The 27181-nt window shown below is 33.7% G+C and overlaps 1 protein-coding gene and 1 pseudogene across 10 annotated transcripts in view; both read right to left on the reverse strand.

Moving 5' to 3' along the window:
- The window catches only part of NSD3 (nuclear receptor binding SET domain protein 3), a 93394-nt gene that overhangs the window by 9869 nt on the left and 56344 nt on the right, over positions 1-27181 (reverse strand). For 6 of the 10 annotated variants that reach the window (XM_016155250.2, XM_016155252.2, XM_036228729.1 and 3 more), the window contains 11 exons: positions 26887-27017; positions 26385-26513; positions 25638-25764; positions 17751-17948; positions 17118-17291; positions 13190-13336; positions 9731-9914; positions 6032-6234; positions 5235-5347; positions 4384-4653; positions 519-635 (listed from right to left, as the gene is read on the reverse strand). In XM_016155250.2, coding sequence (XP_016010736.2) covers positions 519-635; positions 4384-4653; positions 5235-5347; positions 6032-6234; positions 9731-9914; positions 13190-13336; positions 17118-17291; positions 17751-17948; positions 25638-25764; positions 26385-26513; positions 26887-27017 — 1793 coding nt within the window. The remainder of the gene's footprint in view (positions 1-518; positions 636-4383; positions 4654-5234; positions 5348-6031; positions 6235-9730; positions 9915-13189; positions 13337-17117; positions 17292-17750; positions 17949-25637; positions 25765-26384; positions 26514-26886; positions 27018-27181) is intronic. The other 4 variants (XM_016155255.2, XM_036228730.1, XM_016155259.2 and 1 more) reach the window with 2 other exon arrangements.
- LOC107515966 lies at positions 21897-22733 on the reverse strand (annotated as a pseudogene).

A 27181-nucleotide genomic window follows, 5' to 3' on the forward strand; every position in this document is an offset into this window, starting at 1 on the left:
GAATGTGCATCAAACAGGACTTAAACTTACATGTATTAACCTAGCAGTTTTACTGTCATTTTCCTTATGACAGCATTCATTTTTCCTAACTCATTAAATGTTTAAATATACAGAATATTTTTTAGAGTTAGAATTTTTTCTAACTCAGAACTTTAATGGTGGTTTATATCTTAGAATTACAGAGCTCATTTTCTCCTGCAGTGATAAAGAAACTGAGGGCCAAGTCTTTCAGTGACCAAGAAGAGCTGGTACTAAATCCAGATATGTTAACCCTATTCCTGGTTATCTCTTTCACTCGCAGTGCTGTCTCACATGACATGTGCAAAGCTTCCATAATCACTCATTTTGTACTTGGGTATAATTAGCACATTATAGTGGGTACCGTAGTGGCTACTGCTAATCATTATACTTTGCCTGAAAAAAGTCAAATTAGAGGAAACTGAATTCAACCGAAGACTATGAAACAAAAACAAAATATCCTTTTTTCTTACAAAAAAGAAAAAAAAAAGCAATTTTACCTTGGTAACAGTTAACATATAAAAATTAGTTACACTGTTCTCGTGGGCTCGCTTGATTCGCAATCTGCATTCTTCTTCATCAATTAATTCACCGACGTATTCATTTACAAATTCACCCTGCAGAGAAGCATGAAATATGTAAATGTGAAATCAGTTTACTATATTAGAAAGTATACCTTAACACTACACCTATAATCCAAGAGAATTAACCAAAAAGAATCCTAGAACTATAACTTCAACCCTAGAAACAGTTATCGTTATCTGTGGGTGTGTTCAGGTGGCACTATATTTCTCGTACCAGTGCCTCAAAAGGTAATAGTCTGCTTGTCTTTTTTTTGCTGATAATTATTCCTATAGTCCAAATGGCACCATTATGGTATATCACTTGTGTCAAAGACTGGCAAAAAGACAGGGTGTAATTCAGTATCCAATATATATATAAATTTCTAAGAAAGAATCTTCATAACAGGAAGTGCCAAGCTTGACTCCTCTGGCATGTATTTTCAGGAATTTCTTACGTGTGAAAAGAAGGGACTGATGGTGGACAGTCAATCTCAAATATGGCTTCTGTCCCCTAAACGTACCAAAAATATTTTTCCATGTTGCTACAAAGTCTTTGTAATTATGCTTTTTAGTGACTGTATATTTCTAGCTATTGTGTAAAAGACCAATTGTCTTATATTAGCAATTCCTCAAGTACTAAAGGGTAGAATAATCCTGACTATATTTTCTCCTTTCGTGATTACGGCTGACCCTTGAACAACGCAGGTTTGAACAGCGCAGGTCCACGGATGTGGATTTATTTTTTTCAATAAATATTCATACTATTTTCTATCCACAGATGGGAGTTCATAGACATGGAGGGCTGATTGTATGTATGTACTGATGTATACTTGAATATCCTCAGATTTTAGTGTCCATGGGGCATTGGGTTGGGTGCAGTATTGTGGAACCAATCCCCTGCGGCAAAAGTTAAGTTTTGGGGGAGTCAAAAGTTACATGTGAATTTTCGACTGTGTGGAGGGTTAGCATCCTTAACTCCTGCGGTGTTCAAAGGTCAACTGTGTATCATATATTAGAATATGTCCTAGAATAAATGCAACTACTATTAAAGGGTATTAAAATATTAAACTAAACAGTTTTCAGGATGGCTCCAAACACTCCCCTGAAATCATAGGCAAAAATTTTAAGCATGATGTATGTGACATTAAAGTAATACAGCAAATTCTATTGGCTCTACCTTCAAAATGTCAGAAATCCAACCACTTCTCTTCTGCCCAACAACAACCCTAGTAGTAGTCTATACCACCAACATATCTCTCCTGGATAATAATGATCTCTTTTTTATCATTCTTTCTCCATTATCATAAATTCTCCATAAATACTATAGCCAAAGTTATTCTTTTGAAACCCAAGTATGGCAGACAGACTCTTAATGTGACCCCCATGATCCCTGCCTCCTGGTGTTTATGCAGTTGTATGATCCTCTCTCCTTGAGTATGACCTGTGAACTTTCTTCTAACAGAATATAACAAAGGTGATAGGATGTATGTATTTACATGAGTTTGTTACATTAAGACTCTAACATCCATATTGCTGGAGTGTCTGTCTCTCTCCCTTATTGGCTGTAAGGAAGCAAACAGCCATGTTGGGCAACTCCATTTGGCAAGGAACTGCAGGAAGCCTCTAGAAGCCAAGAGGGCAAAACAACAAACAAAAAACAAAACAAAACAAAACAAAACACACCTAAAGCTCTCAGACATACCACCTCAGACCTACAGTTGCAAGTAACAGAATTCTGCCAATGGCCATGCAAGCAGGGAGGTGGATCCTTCCTTAGTTGAGGCACAAGAATGAGAAACCAGCCCTGATCAGCACCTCGAATGCAACCTTGTGAGAGGAGCCAGCTGAGTATTTCCCAGACTCCTGACCCATAGAAACTGTCAGATAATAAAATGTGTGTTATGTTTTCAGCTGCCAAGTTTGTGGTAATATTGTTATGCAGCAATAGAAAACAAGTCACTCCCTACCAAAATGCTCTAGAACTTTCTCATCCTGGGGTCTATAAGGCCCCATATGATTTGTCTCTTGGCTACCCATCTCTCCTTATCTCTTACCTACCACTCCTCTCCTTGTCACTTTTCTTCAGGTACACTAGCTTTCTTGCCATTCCTGGAGCACACTAAGGCCTTTGTGTTTGTTTTTTTCTTCAGTCTGAAATGCTCACCATGGCTTTCTCCCTCACACATTCAGGCTGAATGTCACTTCCTCAGGTCTTTCTTAACCAATCTTTTTAAAATAGCAACCCCGGGCACCAGCTTTAATTTTCTTTGTAGCATTTAGTGGTACTCAACATTATATACCTGTTTATCATCTGTCTCTAGCAGACCCACAAAAGTGTCTTGTTCACTATTGTTTTCCAAGTGCCTAGAATAGTACCTGGTATACAGAATAAGCTTAACAAATATATGCTGAATGCATTTCACCTTAAGCCATCTCACCCATAGAAACAGGTGCATGAAGATAGAGTACCAAGAATGTTCACCATATAAACACACATGTGTGTGTGTGTATTTATATATATATATATATATATATAAAATAGGTTAAAAAAACTAAGGTACACAATTTGATGCATTTTACTATGTAATACAATCAGACTGTTAAAAAGAATGAGGTGAAATCTGTATGTACTGTCAAAGATATATTTATGATATATTAAATGGGGGAAAAAGAATATATTTGTTTTAAAAACTCTACAAATATAGAATGTATGAATATGTATTTGCATATGCATTTATGTTTTAACTGTATAGAAAAAGTTCCAAGCAGGTACATATTAACCTATTAAGAATGGTCATCTCTGGTGAGGAGACCAAGAATTAAAGGGATCAAGAAAGAATTTCACTCTTTATTATCTTTTTTGTATTGCTTTATTTTCTTTAACCACGAAGGTGATTTTGAAAAAGGTAGAAATATGTCAAGAGTAATTTAAAATTTTCTACGTCCATCTTCTCTCAATGAATACATCTCCAAGTTCTGTATACTGGCACTGGGCAAACAGAGGGAGGAGGTTAAAGTGGGGGCAGAGCGGGGACTTGTTTAAAAATGTAGATTATTCTATTCCAGATATTTCAGTAAGACACTGTTTTTAACAAGGACCCCTAGAGAGTCTAAGGATCTCTAAAGTTTGTTTAAATAGCCACTGTTTAAATAGTAGGATTTAGTGGTGATTTTCATTTTTGAGTTATTTGCATTCAAAATTTTTTTCTGCAATGGGCATGTATTTCTTGTGTTAAACAGACACCTTTGAAAAACTGCCTCAAAGTATAAGGATGAAGATAAAGTGTTAAAGATTTCAACTTTTTACAGTTACTTTTGTAAATATAATCTAATTTGAGACTAGCGGCAATCTTAAATATGTAGGGCAGGAATTACTATGTCTATTTTAGAGATGAGGAAACAGGCTCAGGGAGGTTAACTGACTTGGCTATGGTTTCATGGCTAATGAATTATGATGTTTAGAGCAAAGTCCTGGGTTTGCTAGTTTCTATCTCAGTACATTCTTAATTTTACTATTTTGCCTTTACTAAGTCTTTTAAATTTTGTTTAACAAGTAAAATACTTCAAACAGAAAATGACCAAAGTTCCTTCTCCTTTTTTTATGACTGAATATAAGACAAATTTTATGTGAATTTTATTATTGCCTCTTCTTACCATTTCTTCTTGGCTTAAGAAGTGCCAGACTCTAAGCCTGGAAGTTTTCAGATTCTGCCATAAATCCCTATATATTTTGTTCCTCTTGAAACATCACTAAGAGGCATAGGTCCTGGTCTAGCCCACCACTGCCCCCATCCCATGCTACCTTCTTAATGCTCCTTTTGGTCCTGAGGCCCCAGCCTCTTCGCTCCGTTTTGATGATTTCTGCATCAGGGTAAAGCCTCTTTGTAAAGCACTGGTTCTGGCAACGATCTCCAGCTGGGCACACCTGCGGGTGACACTCATACTGCAACATTCTGTTCAGGCACTCTGATTCTAGGCCACAAGGGTTTTCATCAGCTGGCTTGCAGTTACAGCGGGGAATCTCTGACAGGTCTGCAACCTGGATCTGTACCTTTCCTATTACTTTGTTAGCCTAGAAAACAAAATCACAAATGAGAGGGAGGAATTTGAACAGGAACATCAGAAACATCCATGCTGTTCTTGGCTCTACTACTGCCTTGTGGTGTGACTGAGAAAGGCACTTTATCTTAATTGTAATTTCCCCAAGAATAAGCTAAGAATAAGAACTGCCTCTCTTTACTTGACAAAAATATCAAAACCTGATATGAATTCCCATTTATTTATCTTGTGTATTTCTCCGACTAGTTGATGGAAATTTCATAACTGAAAATAACTGTGGGCTGTTTGGAAGAAAGGGGCTAACTATCCCTATTCTCATTTGGTTTTCAGGATAACCTGATAGAGCAAAAACAGGATTTTTCCATCAAACATGTTGCTCCTAGGTATGAGAGGACTTATCAAAGACCTCATCCTCACAGTACACATGCAGCTCCAGGTCCCATTTGACCCTTCCAACAAAAGCTCTGTCTGTTTTACAGAAGACTGGGTGATAATTTGCAAAAAGTTTTCACAAGTTATAATGTTCTTCTAACTGAGAGCACTGCATTTCATCTTGCCTGTCAAACACCAGTGTTTTCATGGGTAAAAACTCACTTTGATGTGTTTGTAAGGAGGAGGTTTTCTTGAATTTTTTTCAATCTCTAGTGCTTCTTTACTTTCTCTTTGTGCTTTCAATTCCTGGAAACGTTTTGCAGCTTCTTCCAGTGCTGCCAATAAGACCAAACAAGTATATGATTACCAAAAAACAAACAAAAACCGTTAGAAGAGTAGTTTTACAGTTTCCTTCCTAATGTACTGAATCTGGCCTGAGGTTTTCTTTTTAAAATTATATTCTAGAAATAACCATTTACCACCAGGGTTGGGTAACACTGAAATAGGATATGACTCATTTATGGCTGAACACTGCTCTGTGCAAACTGCTGCCTCAGAGAAGAGGTCGTACTTCAATGATTACAGGTTTCCAAGTGAAGCCGAGAGAAACTTTTTACCTTGTACTAGATTTACATTCATTTTACTCTTACCCAGAAAGCCAAACTTCATGGTAACTTGTTGCAAAAACAGTTGTAAGGCTCTTGATGGAAAGCTTTTACTACTCTTCTGTGGTTAAGGAGCTTCACTTGATTAAGACTATTCCCAGAAAAATCTATTTGCGGAAAGATCACTAAAGAAACTCCTTTCACATACACAGCAGAGCCTACTATTCTGAAATGTATTTTTCTAATGACTAGATTCTGATATGGTTCTAATGGGATTAGAAATTTGTGGACACTGGATCATAACACCTGATGAAAATTCTCTAATACCAGACACATGTCATATGCATGTTAGGAGACGCTGAGAAATCAACACAAGTCTTAGTTCTGAGCCACTGTAAACATCACACAACTTACCTTTTTTGAAGGTCTTGTTAATACTAGTCTGTCCCTCAGCAAAGCTTTTGTCTCCTTCAACATAAGGGAACACTCTGCCCTGGTGTACCCAATAGTAGTCATGAGAACCAAAGAAGAACACAGGGAAGTCCCCCAAGTCATGCTTAAGACTTTGGATGTTCAGTGGCACAGACCTGGGGTTGCAGATCTCTGCAGGCCACCATCTGAAAACAAAAGCAATTTTAGACCAAAAGGATGAAAATCATACTACTTTTTACATGGCTTACAGGAGGGGAAAAAGGGTTTTGTACTTTGTAATTTTCGTTCAGATTCTAAGGACACAATATATCTTATCTTTTATCCTGCCCAACCCACATATCATTTAAAAACATATTAATACACTTAATGAAATTGTGAACATAACGCTAAACAAACTAGGCCCTAAACCCCCAGTCTAGTTTCTTTCTTTAAAATTACTATTTATAATTTGTAAAAGAATACATACCATGAAAATGTAAGCTATGAAGCATAATAATAAAATAACAATGAACCTGCTACCCAACTTAAGCATTAGAATTTACTAATACAATTCCAAACCCAGTTTAAATCCTAGAAAAGTCATGTTTCTCTCCAAACTTGGCTTTCTTAAAATCAACGTTGTTTTTCAAGGTGTAAACGCTTATTTCTAGTAAACAAGGGAATCATTTAAGAATAAACTGATGCTACAGTAAAGAATGACGACTCCCATTCACATAAACTTTTTCTGACTCTCTAATCAACCAGAGTAAATACTTTTTGGTCAACTGTACTAGGTTTATATCAGTGTGTATTTCAGAATCTAATTCATCTTAGATTATAATAAACATGGGCTGCGGGATAGAATGAAACATAACTGTTTAATGCAATGGTGACCTAACACCATAGCAATCACTAAATAAAACCATCTGAGAGGCACATTTGACAGTTTCCAGCAACTGGGCAAGTCAGGAATTGAAGGGAAATCTTTCGTAGTATGTAAAATCATCAACATGAACAGTAAATACACAAAAACTTAAAATTTTTCATTCGCTCATTTTACAGATGCTTAATAAAACCATTCATTTAATGAACAATTATATTATTTGGAAGATAAATGATAGCAAGGTCACACTCCAGAGTTACAGTATAGTACAGAACTTGAATATGCTTCACCTAAAAGGTACCTCTTTCCATCTAATGCTTCAAAACGTGGGTAAGAGTCTGTGCTCAAACAAAACTAAACAACACTATTTTGTGTAATCAGTATTTGGTTTCCTTTCAAAGTAGGCTAGGAAATGGTTATTTCTAAATTATTTTAAGGTACTGAAATGTGTACATAATTGCATTCACTGAATTAGGAAGAGGCACACTTTCTGCCAGAGGATTTTCCAGGTCCTCACATTTCCCCCAGGAAGCTCCACATTGGAATGAGTTATTAAAAAGAAACAGTTTCATGTGGCCCAGCTGGGCCTGACTGGAAAAAAAAATAACATTAAGAATTAGTTCATGGATGGAAGTCTTTGCAAAACTTACAAGAAGCATCTGACCTGCATATAAAATATCATTGGGCTGTGAAATGGAGAACTGCTTTGTGCTTCGTTAAAATTCAATATGATTGAAATTAAGGAAAATATATTTTTATATTCATAACTTTTAAAAAAGGAAATGTAATGTACAACATAGTGACTATAATTAATATTATATATTTGAAAGTTTCTGAAGTATATCTTAAAAAAAGTTCTTAACTATGAAAAATGAAAATTGGGTTTAAACTAGACTAACTGTGATCATTTTGCAATATATACAAATATTGGATTATGTGTACATATGAAACTAATGTTATGTCAACTATGGTACAAAAAAAAAGCCAAAAAGAAAAAAAAAAGGAAATATTCTAAAATTTGTTTGAAGATTTGAAAGCTTCTTCTACTGTTTTAAATATTTATCTAGGAATGTCTTACCCATTAATTGTCAAACTCATATCCCTCGCACCCTCAAAGTTATATATTTTAAATTAAAAAGCAATGTCTGTTTGAAAATTAAAATAATGCAGAAATGTAAAACAGAAAAACTGAAAATGCCTCCCTTTGTATCTCATGCCTCAGACTATTAACATTAGATCTATTTCTTTCCAGGTATTAAAAACATATTATATATACATCTATAATTTTAAAAAATTGTATAAACACATAAAAGACAACATATGTACTGTTTAATATGCTTCCTAAATTCAAATGTATATTGTGGCTATCTTTCTATGTTACCATACAGACCTGCATTATTCTTTTATTGGCTTCGAGGTATTCTACAATACGGATATAGTTTATTTGACAAATCTACTGACTGAGCATTTGGGTTACTTTACATATTTGCAATTAGAAATAATACAGCAATGAACACCCCTATAAATACAGTTTTGCCTTCTTGTCCAGTATTTCCTTAAATTCCTTGAAAGAGATGTGCTGGGTCAAGAGGTATACATAGTTATAATTTTAATATGTGATGCCAAACAGCCTTACAAGAAAGACCAGTTTCCCGATGCCCTCCTTAGCCACAAAATCAGTTTTACATCTTTGCTAATCTGTTAATTAGCGAAGAAACACCTCTTTGGTTTAAATGTACATTAATTTTTAGTGAGGCAGGGCATTTTTTACATGTTTATTTTCTAATTGCTATTCTTTTGCAAACTGGCTCTGTTCTTTGTCCTTTTCTAGGTATTTGTCTTTTCTTATTAAAAGTAGGAGAGCAAACACTTTCCCTAGGTTTGACATTTGCCTTTTAAAACTTTATGATATTGTTTGCTATATAGTATAAAATTGTTTATGTATTCAAATGGTCGATTTTTTTTTTTAGGACTTGGAGATTTCCTGTCATATTAAAAAATATAGTGTGGGAGGTGGCTTCTCAACCTCAATGCCACTATCTCAGCTAACAATGAAGTAAAGAAGCAGCATATTCAAAACACGGAAAACAAAATAGCCCTTGCTAACAAACAAAAAAAAAATACAATATGTTTAAAATTCTATAGAAATTTACTTAGGGTTCTATTTGAAAAGCAGAACTTTGTTGTATTGTGCTCTTTTGAATAGTATCTATTTTCTTAGTAACATGATAAATGTATGCCTCAAAATGAACAGGAATGTATTGCTATTCCTGTTCAGTGAAGGATTGTTAAAAACGGCTTCTTAAAAAGAGAAAGTTTTATTATATAATGGCAATCACACATACTTCTTACTTTGTTCCCTTAAGAACTAAAGGCTCTTTTTGCACACAGTTTATAGCTTCTAGCTGGAACTAAAATGGACCAGAAGTAGGGGCAAAGAGAGAGCCACTTTAGCCATGAAATAAACTGTGATTTTATTAGAAATCAGAAAATAATACAAATCTAACTAGGACACAAATGAAACATCTTCCCCACTATCCACATAAGACCTTTTATTCCAAAATTTAGTAGTACATAGTCACTAGTATAAAATAACTTTCAGAACTTAAAAAGTCAACTAACCACTCAAAAAAAAAAAAATCCAACAATTAACCTTCCCAATTCTCTGAAAATGCAAACTCAAAATATGTTTTTCTCTCTCTTTTTTAAGGAAGTAGCTTAGTGCTGTTCTACCAATCTCCTAGCCACTTTGTATACAGATTATAAACCTATATCTTACAATGGTTGAATACTTCCTCTTTGCCCTTGGAAAAACTTGCCTGTAATTTCCCAATTTGACCCAAACAATCTGCTTGTAATGTAGTTTCTTGCCAGCTTTACAGTCATTACAATTCCAGCAGCCTTCTGGCATTTCTATGCTCAGGCATTCCGGGTGAAAGGAAGCTGGGCACGATTCACAGCAGAGCAATCTTCCACCTTGAAACAAATAAACAGTCTTAATAACTGAGAAAAGAGGAAAGAAAGAAAAAGGAGAAAGTTATCTTTTAAGTGCATTAAATTTGATTCAAATTGGAGAAAAATAACAAAGGGACTGAGTTATACCTATGGTGATGGATTAAAATAGAAAGCAAATGAACAGATTTAGTTACTCCCTTTTCAGGGCTTTAGTGGCCAGAGAAACTCAGGGTTTTTGAGTAGTAAGAGAAACATTACTGTATTCTTTCTTCACTTCTCTAAAATGTGGGCTACTGAGGTATCAGTTTAATAGGCAGCTGAAATTCTTAACATATGACAAAACAGATCCAAGAGATCTTTAGACGGAGTAGATTTGAGAGCAGATTTTCAAAGAAATATGTAGCAACTTACTTTCTTTCCTCTTTGAGAGCTAAGAAAGAAAGCAATGGTCATCTTTGTATTTTAATCCAGTGCCACAGTTAACTAAATCCCCCTATAATCAAATTAGCAAGAATGAAAATAGCCAACGGGTTGATCAGTACTTTTTTCCTCCCATAAAAGCATACTAAAAAGCAAAAGGATCATACTTATTCAAGTTGATTATCATTACCTTTTCAGTGAAGATAAAGTCAAACAGGCTATACAGCAGTGGTTTGCAACATTTTCGTCACCAAGGATCCCCTTGCCTTTCCTCACGGACCCATGTGTTTTCAAATATTTTATCAACCAAAAAAAAAAGAAAACACAAAAACAAAAACAAAGAAACAAACAAAAAAATCCCCCCAAAAAACAAAAACCTAAAACCAAAATCTCTGCATTTTAAAAGTACCATTTTCCTGTTTTAATTAATCAAAGAAATATCTAACTGCCAATCAGAGCTTCTGAATCCAATAACAAAACTAGTATTCTCACACTGAATTGTTAAAATCATAGCCAAATATAAAGAAACTCATGCAGCTTTAGTTTGCATAAATGTATGTTAGATTTTCTGAAATGTAAAGCATAATTCAACAATTTTGTTTACATGAGTCTTTTCTGACTTCATATTGAGAACCACTGCTGTATAGCATACAACTAAGTAAATACCAGTGTAGAAAGAAGTACCACACGCAAGATCCCTCCAACTTCCCTACGGCAAAATCCTTTCTTTTAAAATACATAAAATGACCTATGGATTAAGACCAAAACAGGTGCAGCAAACAAAACAAAATAATATTATTAAATGTAAAGAAATGAAAGAGTTTGGGGGTAGATTAGGTATTTCTAATAGGTATTTCAACAAGTGACAGAGAAGGATGTTAACCACTGAAGATGAAATATATAATAAAGACATTCACTGAAAAAAATAAATTAATCTTCCCATGGAAAATCACGTCTATAACCCATGAGCACAAGGAGATTTCAAGTCTCGTAAGCAAAGGTTAGGAGCCCTCTAGATTACATTATCAAATTACATGCTCCAACCTTTTGAGTGTTTGCTATCAATATTCCCAAAAATCTTGTCTTTCTGTAGACTTTCAAACTTCTGATTAACATAAAAACGAAAAGAAAATCCATATACAATCAGTGATGAATTAAATTACTATATTTCCTCTGCTTAAAAACTTTTGCTTCAATCACTGGGATTTTTTTCTTTTGTCTACAGATCTCAATATGGATTAATGGTTCCAATTCTCCAACCTAGAGATTAGCTGCCTGAGTGCTCGTAACCTAGGTAGGGAATTCTTCCAAAGGTTTAAACTAAAATGAGATAATTCATTTTTTCAACAGAAAAGAATGACCAGTAGGGAGAGCAGTCTTTGCAAACAGCTTAGGGAACATGTGATTATTAGAGTTGATATGGAAAAGACAAGCTCACCATTTTAACATTATGGAATAATCCTTAATTTTAAGTCTTATTTCAGAGGAAATACAGACCCAGAATCATCAGTGAAAATCATCATGATTGTTTGACAAAAAATACACAAGGGAAATAGAAAAATAAAAATATGAACAATCCACCTTGGTGCTATGCAAGAAAACTGCTTTAGGATGCAAGAGAAGATATGGTTCAAGCTAAGCAAACAGAGGGCTCAAAATAATTTCAATTTATGTCAAGATCAATACTGAGTACTGAAAACAAAGTAAGCAACAATTGAATTGATCTGATTTTATCAAGATGCCAGCAAAAGAGTAATATAATGCCTTGAGTAGTCTAATTGTACTGCATTATGGAGTTATAGTCAGACCTCTGTCCATCTTTGTTTTGCAAGTAGGTGGTGTCACCTGTAAGGTGGCAGGCATACTGTGACTTCAATGGAAAACAAAAACCCAATGTTCTTCTCCATAGGTTCTAATCAGTTTGCTTACACTTTGGGTTGCCACTTAAGAATTTTGGCAAAAAGCAAAGATACATCAAGCAGGCAACACAGAGAATGAAAAAAAAAAGAAAAAAAGAAAAAAAAAAAAGAAGCCCATTTCAAATATACCCAGTATATTAGGTATGAATTTTCTTTGAAGAATCCGAACCTGGCCCCCAGATCATAATGGGAATGTATACAGAAAAAGGCCTTCTCCTTCCAGGTTATTTCACCTGCTGAGATAACAACTCCCCAAATACCACATTACTGTTAAACCATTTTTTCCTTTATTACAAGTAGACTATATAAAGCTAAATAAAAGATTTTCTTTCATAGGAGAATATAAATATATGTTTAGCTCCTGGTTCTCTGTGGTTAAATTATCCATAAGCAATTCTTCGGTTCAGCTGGGCTGCCTTTCAATCTCCAGTATTTGGGGTATCCTCCTCGGCTGCCCACCAATGCCTCCTAAGAGAAGGGCAACTAGTTTTCATAGTATCTTAACAAAAACATTTAAAATAAAATGATAGAATGTATTCTAAAATCAAATCTTTAAGTATCAGTATCTTGGTTTCCGTTTATTTAGTAACCTATTTTGTTATTTAGTTGAAAGTTATTAACAAGTATGTTCATTCTGTTCTGACATGAATGGTAGTTCTACATCAGGCAAAAGAGAAAGAGCCCTTAGAATATTCCTCTATATTAAGCAAAATCCTAGTCTTTCAATTTTAATAACCCATAGGTATAAGGAATGTTGAAAACTTATTCAAGAAGAGTAAGCAACATTTTGTAATAAATGGAATTATTTTAAGCCCTTTTTAAAAACTTTACAGCCATATAAAGACATAGTCACAACCACCAAGGTAGAATTTACCAAAAGCAACAGATGGTGCTTGACAGGCATACATTTCCCCCCTTCATTTAAAAAGAAAAAAATAGGAAATGCAAAAATAAAAGCAAGAGATAAACTATTTTGATTATTACCTTTCTCACATTTCTTTTTGGAAGCTGACGAAGAAGGAATCATAGGTAATTTCATCAACTCTGCACGATTTGATTCATTCAGTAGGTAGTGGGACTTATAGGCATATGAACTGAACATGGGGTCTGAATGGTCCTGAACTATCAGCCCTATACGAAACAAACAGAAAGAGATGAGCTGCAATGAAACTACCCATGATTCCATGAGGAAAAAAAAAAAATAAACCAACACCTATTATGTAACTGTGAATAAAGTTGGGAGTGGGGGGAAGAGTAAGAAGAAAAAGATCTGACAGAAAAGGTTTTCTATAGTTATTATAGGGAGTTTAAGCTACTTAATGCCTTAATCCCGTTATAGAAACCTCTATACCCAGAAGAAAACGCTAAATTAATTTGAAGATGTAAACTGCATTAGACATCACACTGAAAACTACCTATGGAAAATAAAGCTATAGTCTTTTAATATTTAGAAGAACTATAAGGATAATCCAGAGAACAAAATAATGTATCGCTTAATTGCTAGAAATAAGATTTATATAACATAGTAGAGACCCTGATCTACCCTCAATGTATCAAGTAAGTACATAAAGGCAGAATTCAGTCTCTCCTCTATTCATATCTTGAGATATACTCAGATTCTAGCTTTCTCTGCCACATAATGAAGCTTTTCTCAACCAAGATGATACATGATTTTAAAGGGCCAAAATTTGTTGAACTTTACTGAGGAAATGCAAACCATTAAAACTTTATTTTTTGCTATCATATAAACTGATTACCAACTCAAGGGTGAAAAAAAGTCCTTTTGATCTACCAATACAGCCATCGTATTTGGAAGAAAACATAAGATCTGCTCTAATCCACCTGTGACACCCACTTCTCTCCTTCCCATCCCACTTCTCCTAGTTAAGTTCATAAAATAGCTACAGGACACTCGTAAACCTTAGGGAACTGTGAGACCAGAGAAAATTTCTCTATTTGGTTACTGGTAAGTTTGTAATAATCTAGGATATTACAATACAAATCTTGACAGAAGTTTCAGAGATCATTTTGAGAAGAGGGAAGAGTTTTAGTTTTTAAAGGGGTTATTAGCATTTACTTTTTTCTGTGGATATTACCTTCACTTGCTGCTACCCTACACTAAGATTCGAGAAATCTCTCTGACCCAGATAACAGAATGGAACTTGAAATTTAATTGGTAATAAGAATCTTCAAATAAAAGTTATATAATGTCAAATGAATTTCATACATTTAAAAGAGAAGTAGTGTAGTGTAAAAAACATAGGTTTTACAATAAGAAAGATCAGGTATAAATGCTGGTTCCTTTATTTAACAACCTGTGTAACCTCCAGGTAAATTTTTAAATCTGGGCTTCAGTGTTCTCATCCATATTAAACAGGGAAATGATTTTTGGGAGGTAATTGTGGCAATTTATTCAGATAGTGTCTAAGAGTTTGATTTACAGATGAAAAATAAATCGCTATTACTGTTATTAAATTGAAAATCAAACCTTAATTTAATGTCTCCATTTAAAATTATCATTACAAAGAAAGGCATGGAATGTTAAGTAACTTTTATTTTACATCACCCTCCAGATTAAAGGAAATACTAAAGAATATATACTATGCTGAAATATGACTGAACATTCCTATGGCCCTATGGGGAGGGCAGAGGAGGAACAATGTTCCTCTAAACCTTGAAATATTTCTCAAAATACTAAATATTTCAGTCCTTAAGAATTAGCTTATTGATTTTAAAGAACCAAGAACTGAGAAAAATCCTCTATGAGGAAGGAAAAACTGTATGAGGCAAGAAACAAAAACAAAACAAGCCAAGTTTTCTAATACCAAAATATAAATGATTAAATGATCCCTTTTGTAAAGTGTGGATTTATTACAATTAGGTCTCCAAAAAAAGAGACCTCTATAAATACTGATAAAAGAACACATATTATTTACTTCTAAAAAACTTTTGACTTAAGCCTTCCCAAATCCCAACATCTAATCTATTGAGAATAAATTTTTGTAAAATGCTAGAAAGGAAAATGAAAGTTTCACTGTGGACAAAGTTTCACAGTGAAAATATTTGGATATTAAATAATCTTGCTTACATAGGCATTTAAATACAGTAAATCTTTAGAACTGCCAAACTGATAAGATGCAAATACAGATCTTGTTGTAGAAACACAGTTTTCCCCTTATTTCCATTCTCTCAAGCATTTAATCAATGCATATAAAAACAAACAACAAAATGGCTAGAGTTTCTATAAAACTATGTTCCCTGACAATGGGCCATTTTTTATCTATATTAAACTGAAAATACCTGTTTTAAAGGTCTCTCAATTATTGAGTGAAATACAGCAAAAGAAAATATTGGTTAATATACTAATGGCACCTGATTCCAATGTATTCCAATGTACTCCAAAGTCAGTTAACATAACAGTTATAAACCTGATATTTAAAATGTTAGCTCAGTTAAACATGTGTGCATGCACACACAAACACACACACCTAGTAAAAGTGTTCAGAATGGTAGAATAAAATATTTACAAAGTGATAGAGACTTTGTTATTACTGACACTCATCTGTTTAAGTCTCTAAACTAGCCACTTAATTGATAATTCAGTATTTCCATCCTATCATTACTTTCTTAGAGATGAGATGGAAAAGACACTAGTGGTGACTATTTTAATCCTTTCAGTAACCTGTTACAACGTGACATAAAACATTTCAGATCTACTTCTCCATGTACCAGCCACATTTCACAGCAGAATACAGTTTTATAATTATTCTAATAAAGAAAGACACAATGCTTCCCCTCTAATGGCAGACAACCCCATGTGCTTACAAAATTCTGGCATACTGAAAGCAGTAGATACAAGGGACCCAGCCGACCACTACAGAAAGGACTATCTATTTAATCTTTTACTGTCTATCACCTCTAGTTATCTTTTTTTAAAAAAAAAAAGAAAAGCAAAACAACTCAAGTTCTATCATACTACCTAAATTCTATTAAAAAATATTTTATAGTATACTTTTACCAAATTAAAAGAACTATCTCCTAAAGCAAGAATCAAGCAAAAACAAACCAAAAACCTCATCATTAGTACTGTGTAAATATAATCTAACAGGCCTGATATGCCAGAGTCCCTTTAAATATTTCACATTAAGGGAAGTTCAGAAAACTTAGAACTTAGAATTTAAAAAAAAAAAAACAAAACCCAAACTGCATTTGGGATATTAGTTGGTTTCTAAAACACTTACTAAATACTAAAAATGGTTTTATTATAATATAGCTGAGATACTCTATAAAGACGGATACTCTATCATATTCAACTAAAAAAGTTCCATTTTGTATTTATCACGAACTCAAGTTTACTGACCCCCTCAGGGACGCGGTATTGTTTTTAGTTGATCAATCTCTTGGCATATTTAAATATCAACAACTGGCAAGTAAGAAAGCCTGCATTGCTGGCTTTTAACTAACACCACCACATATGTTGCCTTGGCTGTATCCCATCAGGCCTTCCTCAAAGCCAGACCAAAACATGATAAAATAGAACATAAACGATGAAATAATAAATGTGCTCATCTTGACTTCCAGGTGAAATCTCAAGCAGATGCATGCTCTGGATTAAAGAATATAACATGGAAAGAGTTTGATTCAAATAAAAGACTTGTTTGCAGAAGGAAAAAGGTTAATCTTTTGATGGTCCAAATAGAAATGCTAAGAACTTATCTGTAATTCTAAGTTATTTAAAAATGCAGATTTTTAGCTTAATTTATGAAAGAATAGTCTGACAATTTGAATGTCTAACGTTATAAAAGGGACTAGTTACTGAAAGTGTTAATCCTCTCAGGGATAGTACTGAAAGTCTATTTTAATGGGGAAATATGCCAACGAACTCAGAAAAAAATAGAAAGAACTGACTCACCTCTTGCACAAACGAAACAAAAGCCTACATTTACAGCAGAGGACGAATTACTGCTTCGTTTGGAATGATTACTACAGATGAGAATGTAGGAGGACACAAATATGCTTCCGGCAGCAATACAAGCATCCCCAGAGTGATAGGCTACTGGACATCTCAAACATCTCATCATGCGACCTGTTTAAAGATAAGTCAAAAAGGAAGCTATATAATAAAGTATCAGCTGAATATATAAAATGAGATTTTTGGATTTGCTCTTTTGGGTTCCCATATGATGCTAGTTATGGTAAGATGAAGATATTTTTCTAGTTTGGCTTTGTCATTCCTAAGCTTTATGTCTCTTAAATACAACACCCATCTAAAGATAAAGAAAAATTTGTCTGCTTCAATGTTGGAGAGACAGTGGTCTCTAGTATGGGACCTGTTTAAGGAATTTTCAAGGGTTATATTGAACATACGGAATTCTCTTCTCATGGTCAAATCAGAACTTAATCTCTACTTATTATGCTATCGATTATAGCTGAGCTCTTATGTCCACAGATAAAGAATGCCCAGTGTTCTTTAAAATAATATGCTTCTTATTTGCTACTGAACTTAAAAAAAAAAAGGCTTTGTCTCCTTCTTTAGCTGTTTTACCTTTACTTGCTTTGTGGATATCTTTCTCCATAGAGCAGGCAGAGCAGCAGTGCTGGGGACAGCGGAATCCTTTTGATTCAAAGATGGCAGTGGGGAATTTGCGGACGCAGGCTTCATGATAAAATTTCCCACAAGCACCAACAGAACAACGTTTAACATCTGTACCAGACACCTTACATGAAAAACATGGGTGCTGTCCTGAAAAATTGGTGAGGAATACAGATTAAATAAAATCTGACTAAAGCATACTCCTTTTAAATAGAAGTGACTTAAACAGAAGCAGCTACTGACATCAAAGAGCTACCCAAAAGAAAATTCTACTATTATGTATAAGATTTTAACATAGAAAAAAAGGGATTGAAAACATATGGTTAAATTAAAATATTATTTAATATATTTTGCTATAATAATAGGTTTGTTATAATAATTGATAACTAATTTAGAGATAGACTAAAAATCATTTAGATCTCCACTTCTCATTGTATACTAAACTTATTTCCATAGAAAACCCAGAACGAAATTTTTCAATACCTAGGAGCTTAGAGCATCAAGGTCTTCCCAACACGAAATTTTAAAAAACTACCATGGAAAAGACAGATTCCATTAGGTAATCACTTTACAATTTCCATATATAAAACAGGGATAATAAGAAAACTCATAATCCTAATTTAAAAAATGCAGAAAATTACAGCAAGACATCTTATTCAAACAGTAGAAAATCAAGGGCAAAGAGAAAATATTAAAATTACCCATAGAAAAGACAGTTATCTTCAAAGAAGCAACAGTAAGACTGAAAGCTGACACAGGGAAAAATGAAAGCCATGAAATAATGGGATGCTATCTTCAAAGGGCTAAAAGAAAATGGTAACCAAGCCAGAATTCTATACCCAGTGAAGGCACTCTTCAAGAATGAAGTGAAATCTATATACATTCGGGAGGATTAAGAAAACCAAAAGTCGGCAAGAGTGACTAATTAAAATAGGGGAAAAAGCAGCAATATATATTAACAATATCAGAAATGGAAAATGATATATCACTATAAATCCTACAAACCTAAAGAGATAATAAATGGAGATCACTATGTTTTTGCCAATAAATTTGAAAATTTAGATGAACAGAATCCTAGAAAAATAAAATTTACCAACACAAGCACAAAAATACATAGAAAATTATGATTAGTTATATAAAGAAATTGAAACTATAATTTAAAAACTTTCTAAGAAAAATTTAAATCCAGATGGCTCTGCTGGTCAATCTGCCAAATATTTAAAGAAAAAAAATGCCAATCAGAATTGAAAAAAGAAAGAACAAGTAAAAGACAAAGAGATGTGGAAAAATATATGCAACAGAGATGACAAAGGAATGTTTTGTTAAAGAGTTCAAATATAGAGAAAATACATACAACGTATATAAGCAAAGATACCTAAACAAGACTTATAAAGACTATAAATCAATATAGAAACAAAATAGACTAATAAGTGGGCAAAGGATATGAACTATTTAAAGCAGAAAGATAGCTAATAAACATTAAAAAATGCTCAATTTCACTAATAAGCAGATAAATGCTAATTAAAACCCCAAATAACATTTTAAAACTTCATCAAATAGGAAAAAGCTTTAAAAGTTTGATAATACTAATTGTTGATATAGATGTAGGGAAAGAGGTACTTTTATATACTGCTGTTAGGAGTTTATGTTGGAACTACCTTAGATGGAAACAAGGTAGTATCCATTTTTTTTTCAAAGTACATTCACTTACTGCAGCCTAAAAATTCTACTTCTTGCTATTTACGTTAGTGTATGTAGACTTGTATATGTAAAAGGATATTGACTAAAGCATTATTTGTAATTGCAAACAACTTAAAGCAATTCAAATGTCCATCAATAGAGGAATAGTCAAATAAACTATTGATATAGTTATACTGTGGAACATTATGCAGCCATTAAATAGAATGCATTTGTATTGACATAAAAAAGTTCAAAAACAGTGAAAAAAGCAAGCTGCCGAACAATAGTGTAATACATTTTTATTATAACACACACAAAAATGTTACACACTTTCACATATGCATACATGCACACATGGACACACACAGAGAAAAAGACTTACAGGGCTAAACACCAAACTAATAATAATGGTTACCTCTGGGGAGACCTAGAATTAAGTAAGGCCTAGGATTAAGAGTGACAATCTAGGGGAGACTTCAGCTTGAGCTTTATTTTCATAACACTGCAATTATGTATTATTTATGTATTTAATTAGCTATAAATCTAAAATACTAACAAATAATCACGTTCAACACTGCAATACATAAATGCACAAGACACACAAGAGGTCACTTACAAGACTTAATAAAGAAAAAAATGTTTAGTTGTAATCAAAGAACTGCAAATTATAACCATGTTTTTGTTATTTATTTGTTTTGTTATTCTTTGAAGGTGTTTTCTGTGGGTAATTTCCTCTGTCATTGACTTTCTACAGTTTGAAGAAGACATTTAGTTGTAATTATTTTTCTTCCTTTTTTATTAGGATTATATGTTTTAATTTTTGTCTGTTTTACATGTGGAAATTATTACTGATTCTTGGCCATTTAGCTATCACCTTTTGGAAGTATTCGAGATTTTCCCCATTTTTCTTAATATGCTATAAAAATCTGAAGAAAAAAATACAAGGAATAGCTTTTGTTTTGATTTTTTAAAAGAAAATTAGATTTGGTTTTGGAAGTACTTAACCTTTATAAGTTGGCTGAACTACAAAATTCTTTAAAATTAACACCTAAAACTGTGATTTTCAAATGTTTTTCAAAAGTTTTTTTAATTGGTTTTGTTGTAGAAATAAAATATAGTACAGCAGGTTTTTGTTGTACTGTTGCAAATATATCAAATTATATTTTAACATGTATGTATATGAAAGCAAGCGTATTGTTTTTAAAATAAGTTAAAATTTTTTAAAAATTAAAAGAAAATTATTTTCAAGGTTAAGAGGGTTGACTTCAGTTTTGCCTAATGCATAAACTGCTCTATGTAAAAATTAAATAGGTAGGCTTTCATTTGCAAATTGATCAAAATAAGTAAAATAGAAATGAAAATTATTTTAACTAGTGATACTGTCATACTAATAGCTGAACTATCAAACTCCTTTAAGACTTATGCTTAGAGCTCTAGCCTGTGAACACTTTCAATATCCTTCCTTCTCACTAGGACTTCGTCTTCGCTTAGAGTAAGTAATAAATAAAATTACCTGTTACACATTTTTTTCAAAGGGGCAAATGAAAATGCTTTCTTTCCAGAAATCATATTTGTCTTAAACAACAGAAAGAGGTAGTATAAGAACTTAATAGACATGTATCCTGTAATACTGTTCATATGTAAAGTGTTGATCTCTTGATAAACAAAAGTTGCTAAATCACCTTAAACAGTGATTTAAAGAATTTGAATTTTCACTCCTAATAGGTTGCAAGTATACCAAATTGGTATCAAACTCATTTTCATGTGACAATAAGTAAATCAAAAGCAATTTAAAAAACAATGAAAAAGTACAGCTGACCCTTAAATGACACAGGGGTTAGGGGCATTGATCCCCCGTGTAGTCAAAATTTCACCTCTAACTTTTGACTCCCCCAAAATTGAACTACTAATAGCCTCCTGTTGACTGGAAACCTTACCAATAACAGAAACAGTCGGTTAACACCTATTTTGTATATTGTATGTATTATATTCTATATTTTTACAATAAAACTAGAAAAAATGTTACTATAAAATATATTTACAGTACTATATTGATACTGTAAGTCTAAGTCATCCGTTTACAAGATAAATTGTCAGTATCTATATCAAAACACTACATGTTATACACATTACTAACACTAGACACCAAAAAATGAAAAGATGTAAAAAAGTTCATATTTATTTACAGGTGTAATGATTCATCCACTGATACTGAAGCAGCAGCACTGTGATTGTTTTATGGTAAATCCCATTCCTCTCTCTCACCCAACCCTTGGTAACAACTGTTCTACTTTGTGTCTTTATGAATTTGATTACTCTAGGTAACTCATTTAAGTGGAATCATGCAATATTTGTCCTTGTAACTGGGTTATTTAACTCAGCATAATGTCCTCAAAATTCATCCACATTGTAGCATGTATCAGTCAGTATTTATTTCATTTCCTTTTAAAGCTGAATAATATTCCACTGGAAGTATATACATTTTTTTAATATATGTAAAAGAATATTTTAATTCTTGTCTGTAGAAACTATAAAGACTATACATGATTTGGAAATACGACAGCACCAAATACTGGCCAAAAAAGAATTGCCCACTCTATGCCTTCTCCTTCATTTGGTCACTCAGAAATATAATGTTATCAGCTATGATTGTTGTTGCTTGTTGCCTCACGTTATTTTTGTCTGTGTATTATTCACCATAGTCTAATTTCCCTTCCACATAAATTTGAGACCCCTTTTCATATACTGATATGCCACATCTCCGAGGCCTGGTCGGAATATTGAAATTCTGTGTCACGATGTCTTTTGACTGACATCGCCCATTTGGTATGCTTCATTTTCTCCAGATTTCCACATCTCATTTGTTGCTAGAGAAAATATTGTGACTGGGTTTTTCCTTTCCACCTGTCTCATGACAGGGTCCTGATCCATTCATGTAAGTAGCTGCACACAACTCAGAAATCTTTCGAGAACCAAGCTGCTCACTATCTCAGACTCATGTCTTACGAACTGATAAAACACCTGTAATACAGGTCTTCGAAACATGGCTTCTATTTTTCTTTTCTTACAATGTAATCTTTAGTTTTTTTACCTAGCACAGCACTCATGCCTTCCTCCCTCTCTTGCCAGACGCTCGAGCCGTATAGCCCAGACCCAGGGGCTTTTTTATTTATCCATCCATCCACTGATGGACAGTTGGGTTGTTTCCATGTTTTTGGCTATTGTGAATAATGCTGCAATAGACATGGGTGTACAAATACCTGTTTTGAGTCCCTACTTTCAATTCTTTTGGGTATATACCCAGAAGTGGAATTGTTGGATTACATACTAATTCTATGTTTAATTTTTTTGAGGAACTGCCATGCTGTTTTCCACAACAGTTACACTATTTGACATTCCTATCAACAGTGTACAAGTGTTCTAATGTTTCCATATCCTGGACTGTGTGTGTGTGTGTGTGTGTGTGTGTGTGTGAATAGCTATCCTAATAGGTGTGAAGTGGTATCTCATTGTTGTTTTGATTTACATTTGCCTGATTACTAATTGTTGAACATCTTTTCATGTGCTTATTAGCCATTTGTATTTCTTTGGAGAAATGTCAAGTCCTTTGTCCAATTTTTTTTTTTAGGCGAGGCAACCCTAGGTTGACCTTACAGACTACAAGGACCTTGTCAGCTTACAATTCTTTATTTTTTTATTTTTATATTTTTTACTCCTAAGGCACCTGGTCTTCCTAGGTGATCTTCCATCCAAGTATTAACCAGGCCAGATCCTGCTTAGCTTCCGAGAGCAGACGGGATCTGGCTTGTTCAGGGTAGCATGGCTGTAGACCCTTTGCCCAATTTTGAATTGAGTATGTTCTTCTGTTGAGTTGTAGGAATTCTTTATATATTTTGGATGTTAATCCTTGTCATATATGTTATTTGCAAATATTTTCTCCCATTTTGTGGACTGCATTTTCGCTTAGTTGATAGTGTCATTTGGTGTACACAGTTTTTCATTTTGATAAAGTTTATTTTATCAATTTGTTTATTTTTTTTGTTGCCTGTGCCTTTGGTATCATATCCAGGCAATCATTGCCAAATTCAATGTCTAGAAGCTTTCCTCCTGTTTTCTTCTAAGAGTTTTATAGTTTTAGCTCTAATCCATTTTAAATTATTTTTTATAAATGGTGTTAGGTAAGGGTCAATTTCATTCTTTTACATGTGGATATTCAGTTTTCCCAGCACCATTTGTTGACAAGATTGTCCTTTCCTCAATGAATGGCCTTTAAATCTTTGTCAAGGAATCATTTAACCATATATGTGAATGTTTATTTCTGGACTCCCTATTTGATTCCATTGTATTATATGTCTGTCTTTCGGTCAGTATTACACTGTTTTATTTACTGTAGCTTTATAGTAAATTTTGAAATCAGGAAGTGTGAGTCCTCCAACTCTGTTCTACTGAATTGCTTTTAAAGCAAAGTTCCCTCTTAAATTTCTTAACAGATATGTATCAAATTAGATATCTAACCTTTGTTGGCAAAAATTCTGCTGGATTCTAAAGTTAGGAGAGAAGCCTTAAAAGAGTGTTTTAATGCTGAGCTATGTAGTCCTTCCTGTCAGTAGTTTAAAACAGTAACTGAAAACAAGCACTTAAAAGGGCTAGGAAAATTATGAATGACTAGAGTGACAGAGTTTTAGAAAAAGAGAATGGTAGAGAATGTGAGGAACCAGTAGTACATGCCTGATTCATGTTCACATATTCAAAATACATCTTGAGGGCCAAATAAAACAATGTGCAGATAATGTGCCCTGAGGCTGCCAGTTGGTAAACCATTCAAAAGTTTTACTGCAGAGTCTAAATGTGGTGAATAAACTGATATTTTATATAGGGAAAAATGTTATATATTCAAAACAGCTTCTATAGCTTAATATGTGCATGTGTTATGTACGTGAGAGAAGTCTGAGTGTGTGTGTTAGAATACATGATATATGTTCTTCATCCTACTTAGGGTGTTAGAAGGTGAATGTAGAGAGCAAAGATTCTAGGGTTAAGCTGCCTCATGGGTTTAAATTCCAGTTTCATCACATTCTATTTTTGTGACTTTGGGCAAGGTACTAAACTAAGCCCTCTTATCTTTACTTTCGCTTTCTACAAAGTGAAAATAATATCTATCTCATTACGTTATGAGGATCAAATGAGATAATAGGATAAACTGCTTGGTACTAACAGCACCTGGCCTTCAGTAAGTTCAGAAAAATAAAATACCATAAATGTATTGGAAATTAGACTATGTAAATGATTTTAGGAGGTACATAATCAAATAAAAAAGATAAAATAAATGTATGAGAATCCAAATAAAGGGGGCAAAGGAGTAGGTCAATTATTAATAAAGTGTCAAGAGTAAGATTAGCATATCATAAATACTTGATTCCAACTGGCTCATAGTTTCTCATAGCAAAAACAAAACAAAAACATACAAACATGGTTCCTAGAAGCAATAACATGCCATTTCCAGTTGACTTTTCACTTGCCTTATTACAGATTAAACAACTCTACCTCCTGCTTTCCATTATTTTACTAAGAATCATGGCTACACAGAGAACATAAACTTGCATACTTCTCTATAAATTATTTTGATAGGGGTAGACTATACGGGAGAGGGGTACAAAATTCATAGTGAATCCAAAACTCATATGTTTAAAAAACAATTTTCAATTCAAAACTTATTGGATTTCATTAACCAATGTCACCATAAAAAATAAACAATTTTCAGTAGCTCCATCTTTCCACTAAAAAGTACCATCGCCATGGTTATAGTTCGTGACTGACAGTTGATCTAGTCTATTAGTCAAGGATTTTAAATCAATTTCTTGAACACAAAAATCTCAACCCCATCTGAAAAATAATTCACTCCACATACTTTGTATAGCTCTTTAAATAAATACAAATACATCTCAATGATTCGATAGATTTTTATGATTAAAGCACTGATAGTAAAAAATTTCCTTAGGAAGCCTAATCACTGAATGGTTTTAATTTGTTGAAATACCTACGGAGAGGAAATTAAGTGCTATATAAAAGTGGTAAGAAAATTAGGTATCGTGGGAGATGCCGGCCTTGCATATTCCTTCCTATCCATCTTTTCTTATCTAGCAACAGAAGTAAGCTTACCGGTTTTACATTCCATGCAGATGAACTTTCCATCTGGGAGTGATGTCAACCCCAGGCACTCCAGGTGAAAGTGTTTGTAGCACTCTCCCTCGCAAGGAATCAGAGAGTCACCAGAGCTTTCACAGATCTGTAATATGGCAAAAAGCAGTGATTCTCAAACGTTAGCAAGGCATCAGAATCACCTGGAGGGTCTGTTAAGATACAGATTACAGGGTCCCACTCCTACAGCTTCTGATTCAGTAGGCCTGGGGTGGGGCCCAAGAATTTGCATTTCCAACAAATACCCCGACAATACTGATGCTGCTGGTCCTTGGTCCTCAAGGTAAAAACCAATGGACTAGACAATTATTTCCAGACCCATTATGGTATAAAGTTTAAAAGTCATACTTGATCTTTTATGATTCCTTCTTCGGAATCTGCATAATTGAACTTTTCTTCACAGGGCAAAGAAGTATTTTTCAAAAAGAGTAAGTATTCCGTAAAAGAAATAACCAATTTAAGTTTATTAAAATGTTTTTGAAATCGGTCATTTGCCATTTACTTCCAATTCATAAGTTTCACAATGAAGATGGACACCTGCATGCGAGTAATAAGTATTCCAACTCAGAAAAGAGCCAGAAATGGCTTTTAGATCTGTAGCTTTACAGTGATGTAAGTTAAATAGAAACTACCCTCTCCGACAGGAGGTAAGTATATTATTGACAAAATAGCAATTTTTTCAAGGTATAGGATAGGTCGCTTGCCTACCTGACACACAGTGTCCTTCTTACTCATCCCAAAGCCTCTTCTTGACAAACTTGAATCCACAGACTGCACATCGGAAATGTCTGCATCTGCAGTAGCTGATGGGCTATCTACTTGCTTTCCAAAGCCTACCTACATGAAAAACATAGCACATTTTTAAGGGAAAAAAAAAAATTTCTTCAAAGTGCAATGAAAATCCTAGTAACAGTGGCTCATATAAACCTTTATACAACCTCTTTTTTATTCTTTCTAAAACACTAGATACCATATATCTGGTGTTTAATAAAAACTAGTTAAAATTAAGAAACTATGCTTCTGCTATGTAAGAGATCAGTGCAGGCTTAAAATTAAGACACTCATAATTACAAAATAACCAAGATGATTTACTTTGAATATTTTTTAAAATCCCCATTCTCCTCAAATAAGTAAGGCAAAGCAATACGTTAGTTGGTTTTGCGAAGCAAAAAATAAAGAGCACTGTGCTCAGACCCTTGAACATATTTACCTGCAGGTCACTCAGGCCTCTAGAATCGGAGTCAGATGTGTCTCTGTATGCTGAACTAGTCATTTCTACATCAGTTGAGGCGCGACTCCTTTTCTTTAGAGGTTTACAGGAATCTGAAATCTCGCTGGCACCTTAACACAATACACCGAAATTAATCCTAAAATAGTGCTTTAAGTTTGTTGTTTTATTTTTGTGGGAGAATATTTTCCCCAAACTCGTCTATAGTGTGAAAAAAGCACAACTCTTTTTGTAACACTTTAGTCACAAGTCAAAACTTCATAAGCTTCTGACCTTC

Source organism: Rousettus aegyptiacus, unplaced genomic scaffold (genome assembly GCF_014176215.1).
Source record: "Rousettus aegyptiacus isolate mRouAeg1 unplaced genomic scaffold, mRouAeg1.p scaffold_m13_p_11, whole genome shotgun sequence".
NCBI classification, from domain to species: Eukaryota; Metazoa; Chordata; class Mammalia; order Chiroptera; family Pteropodidae; genus Rousettus; species Rousettus aegyptiacus.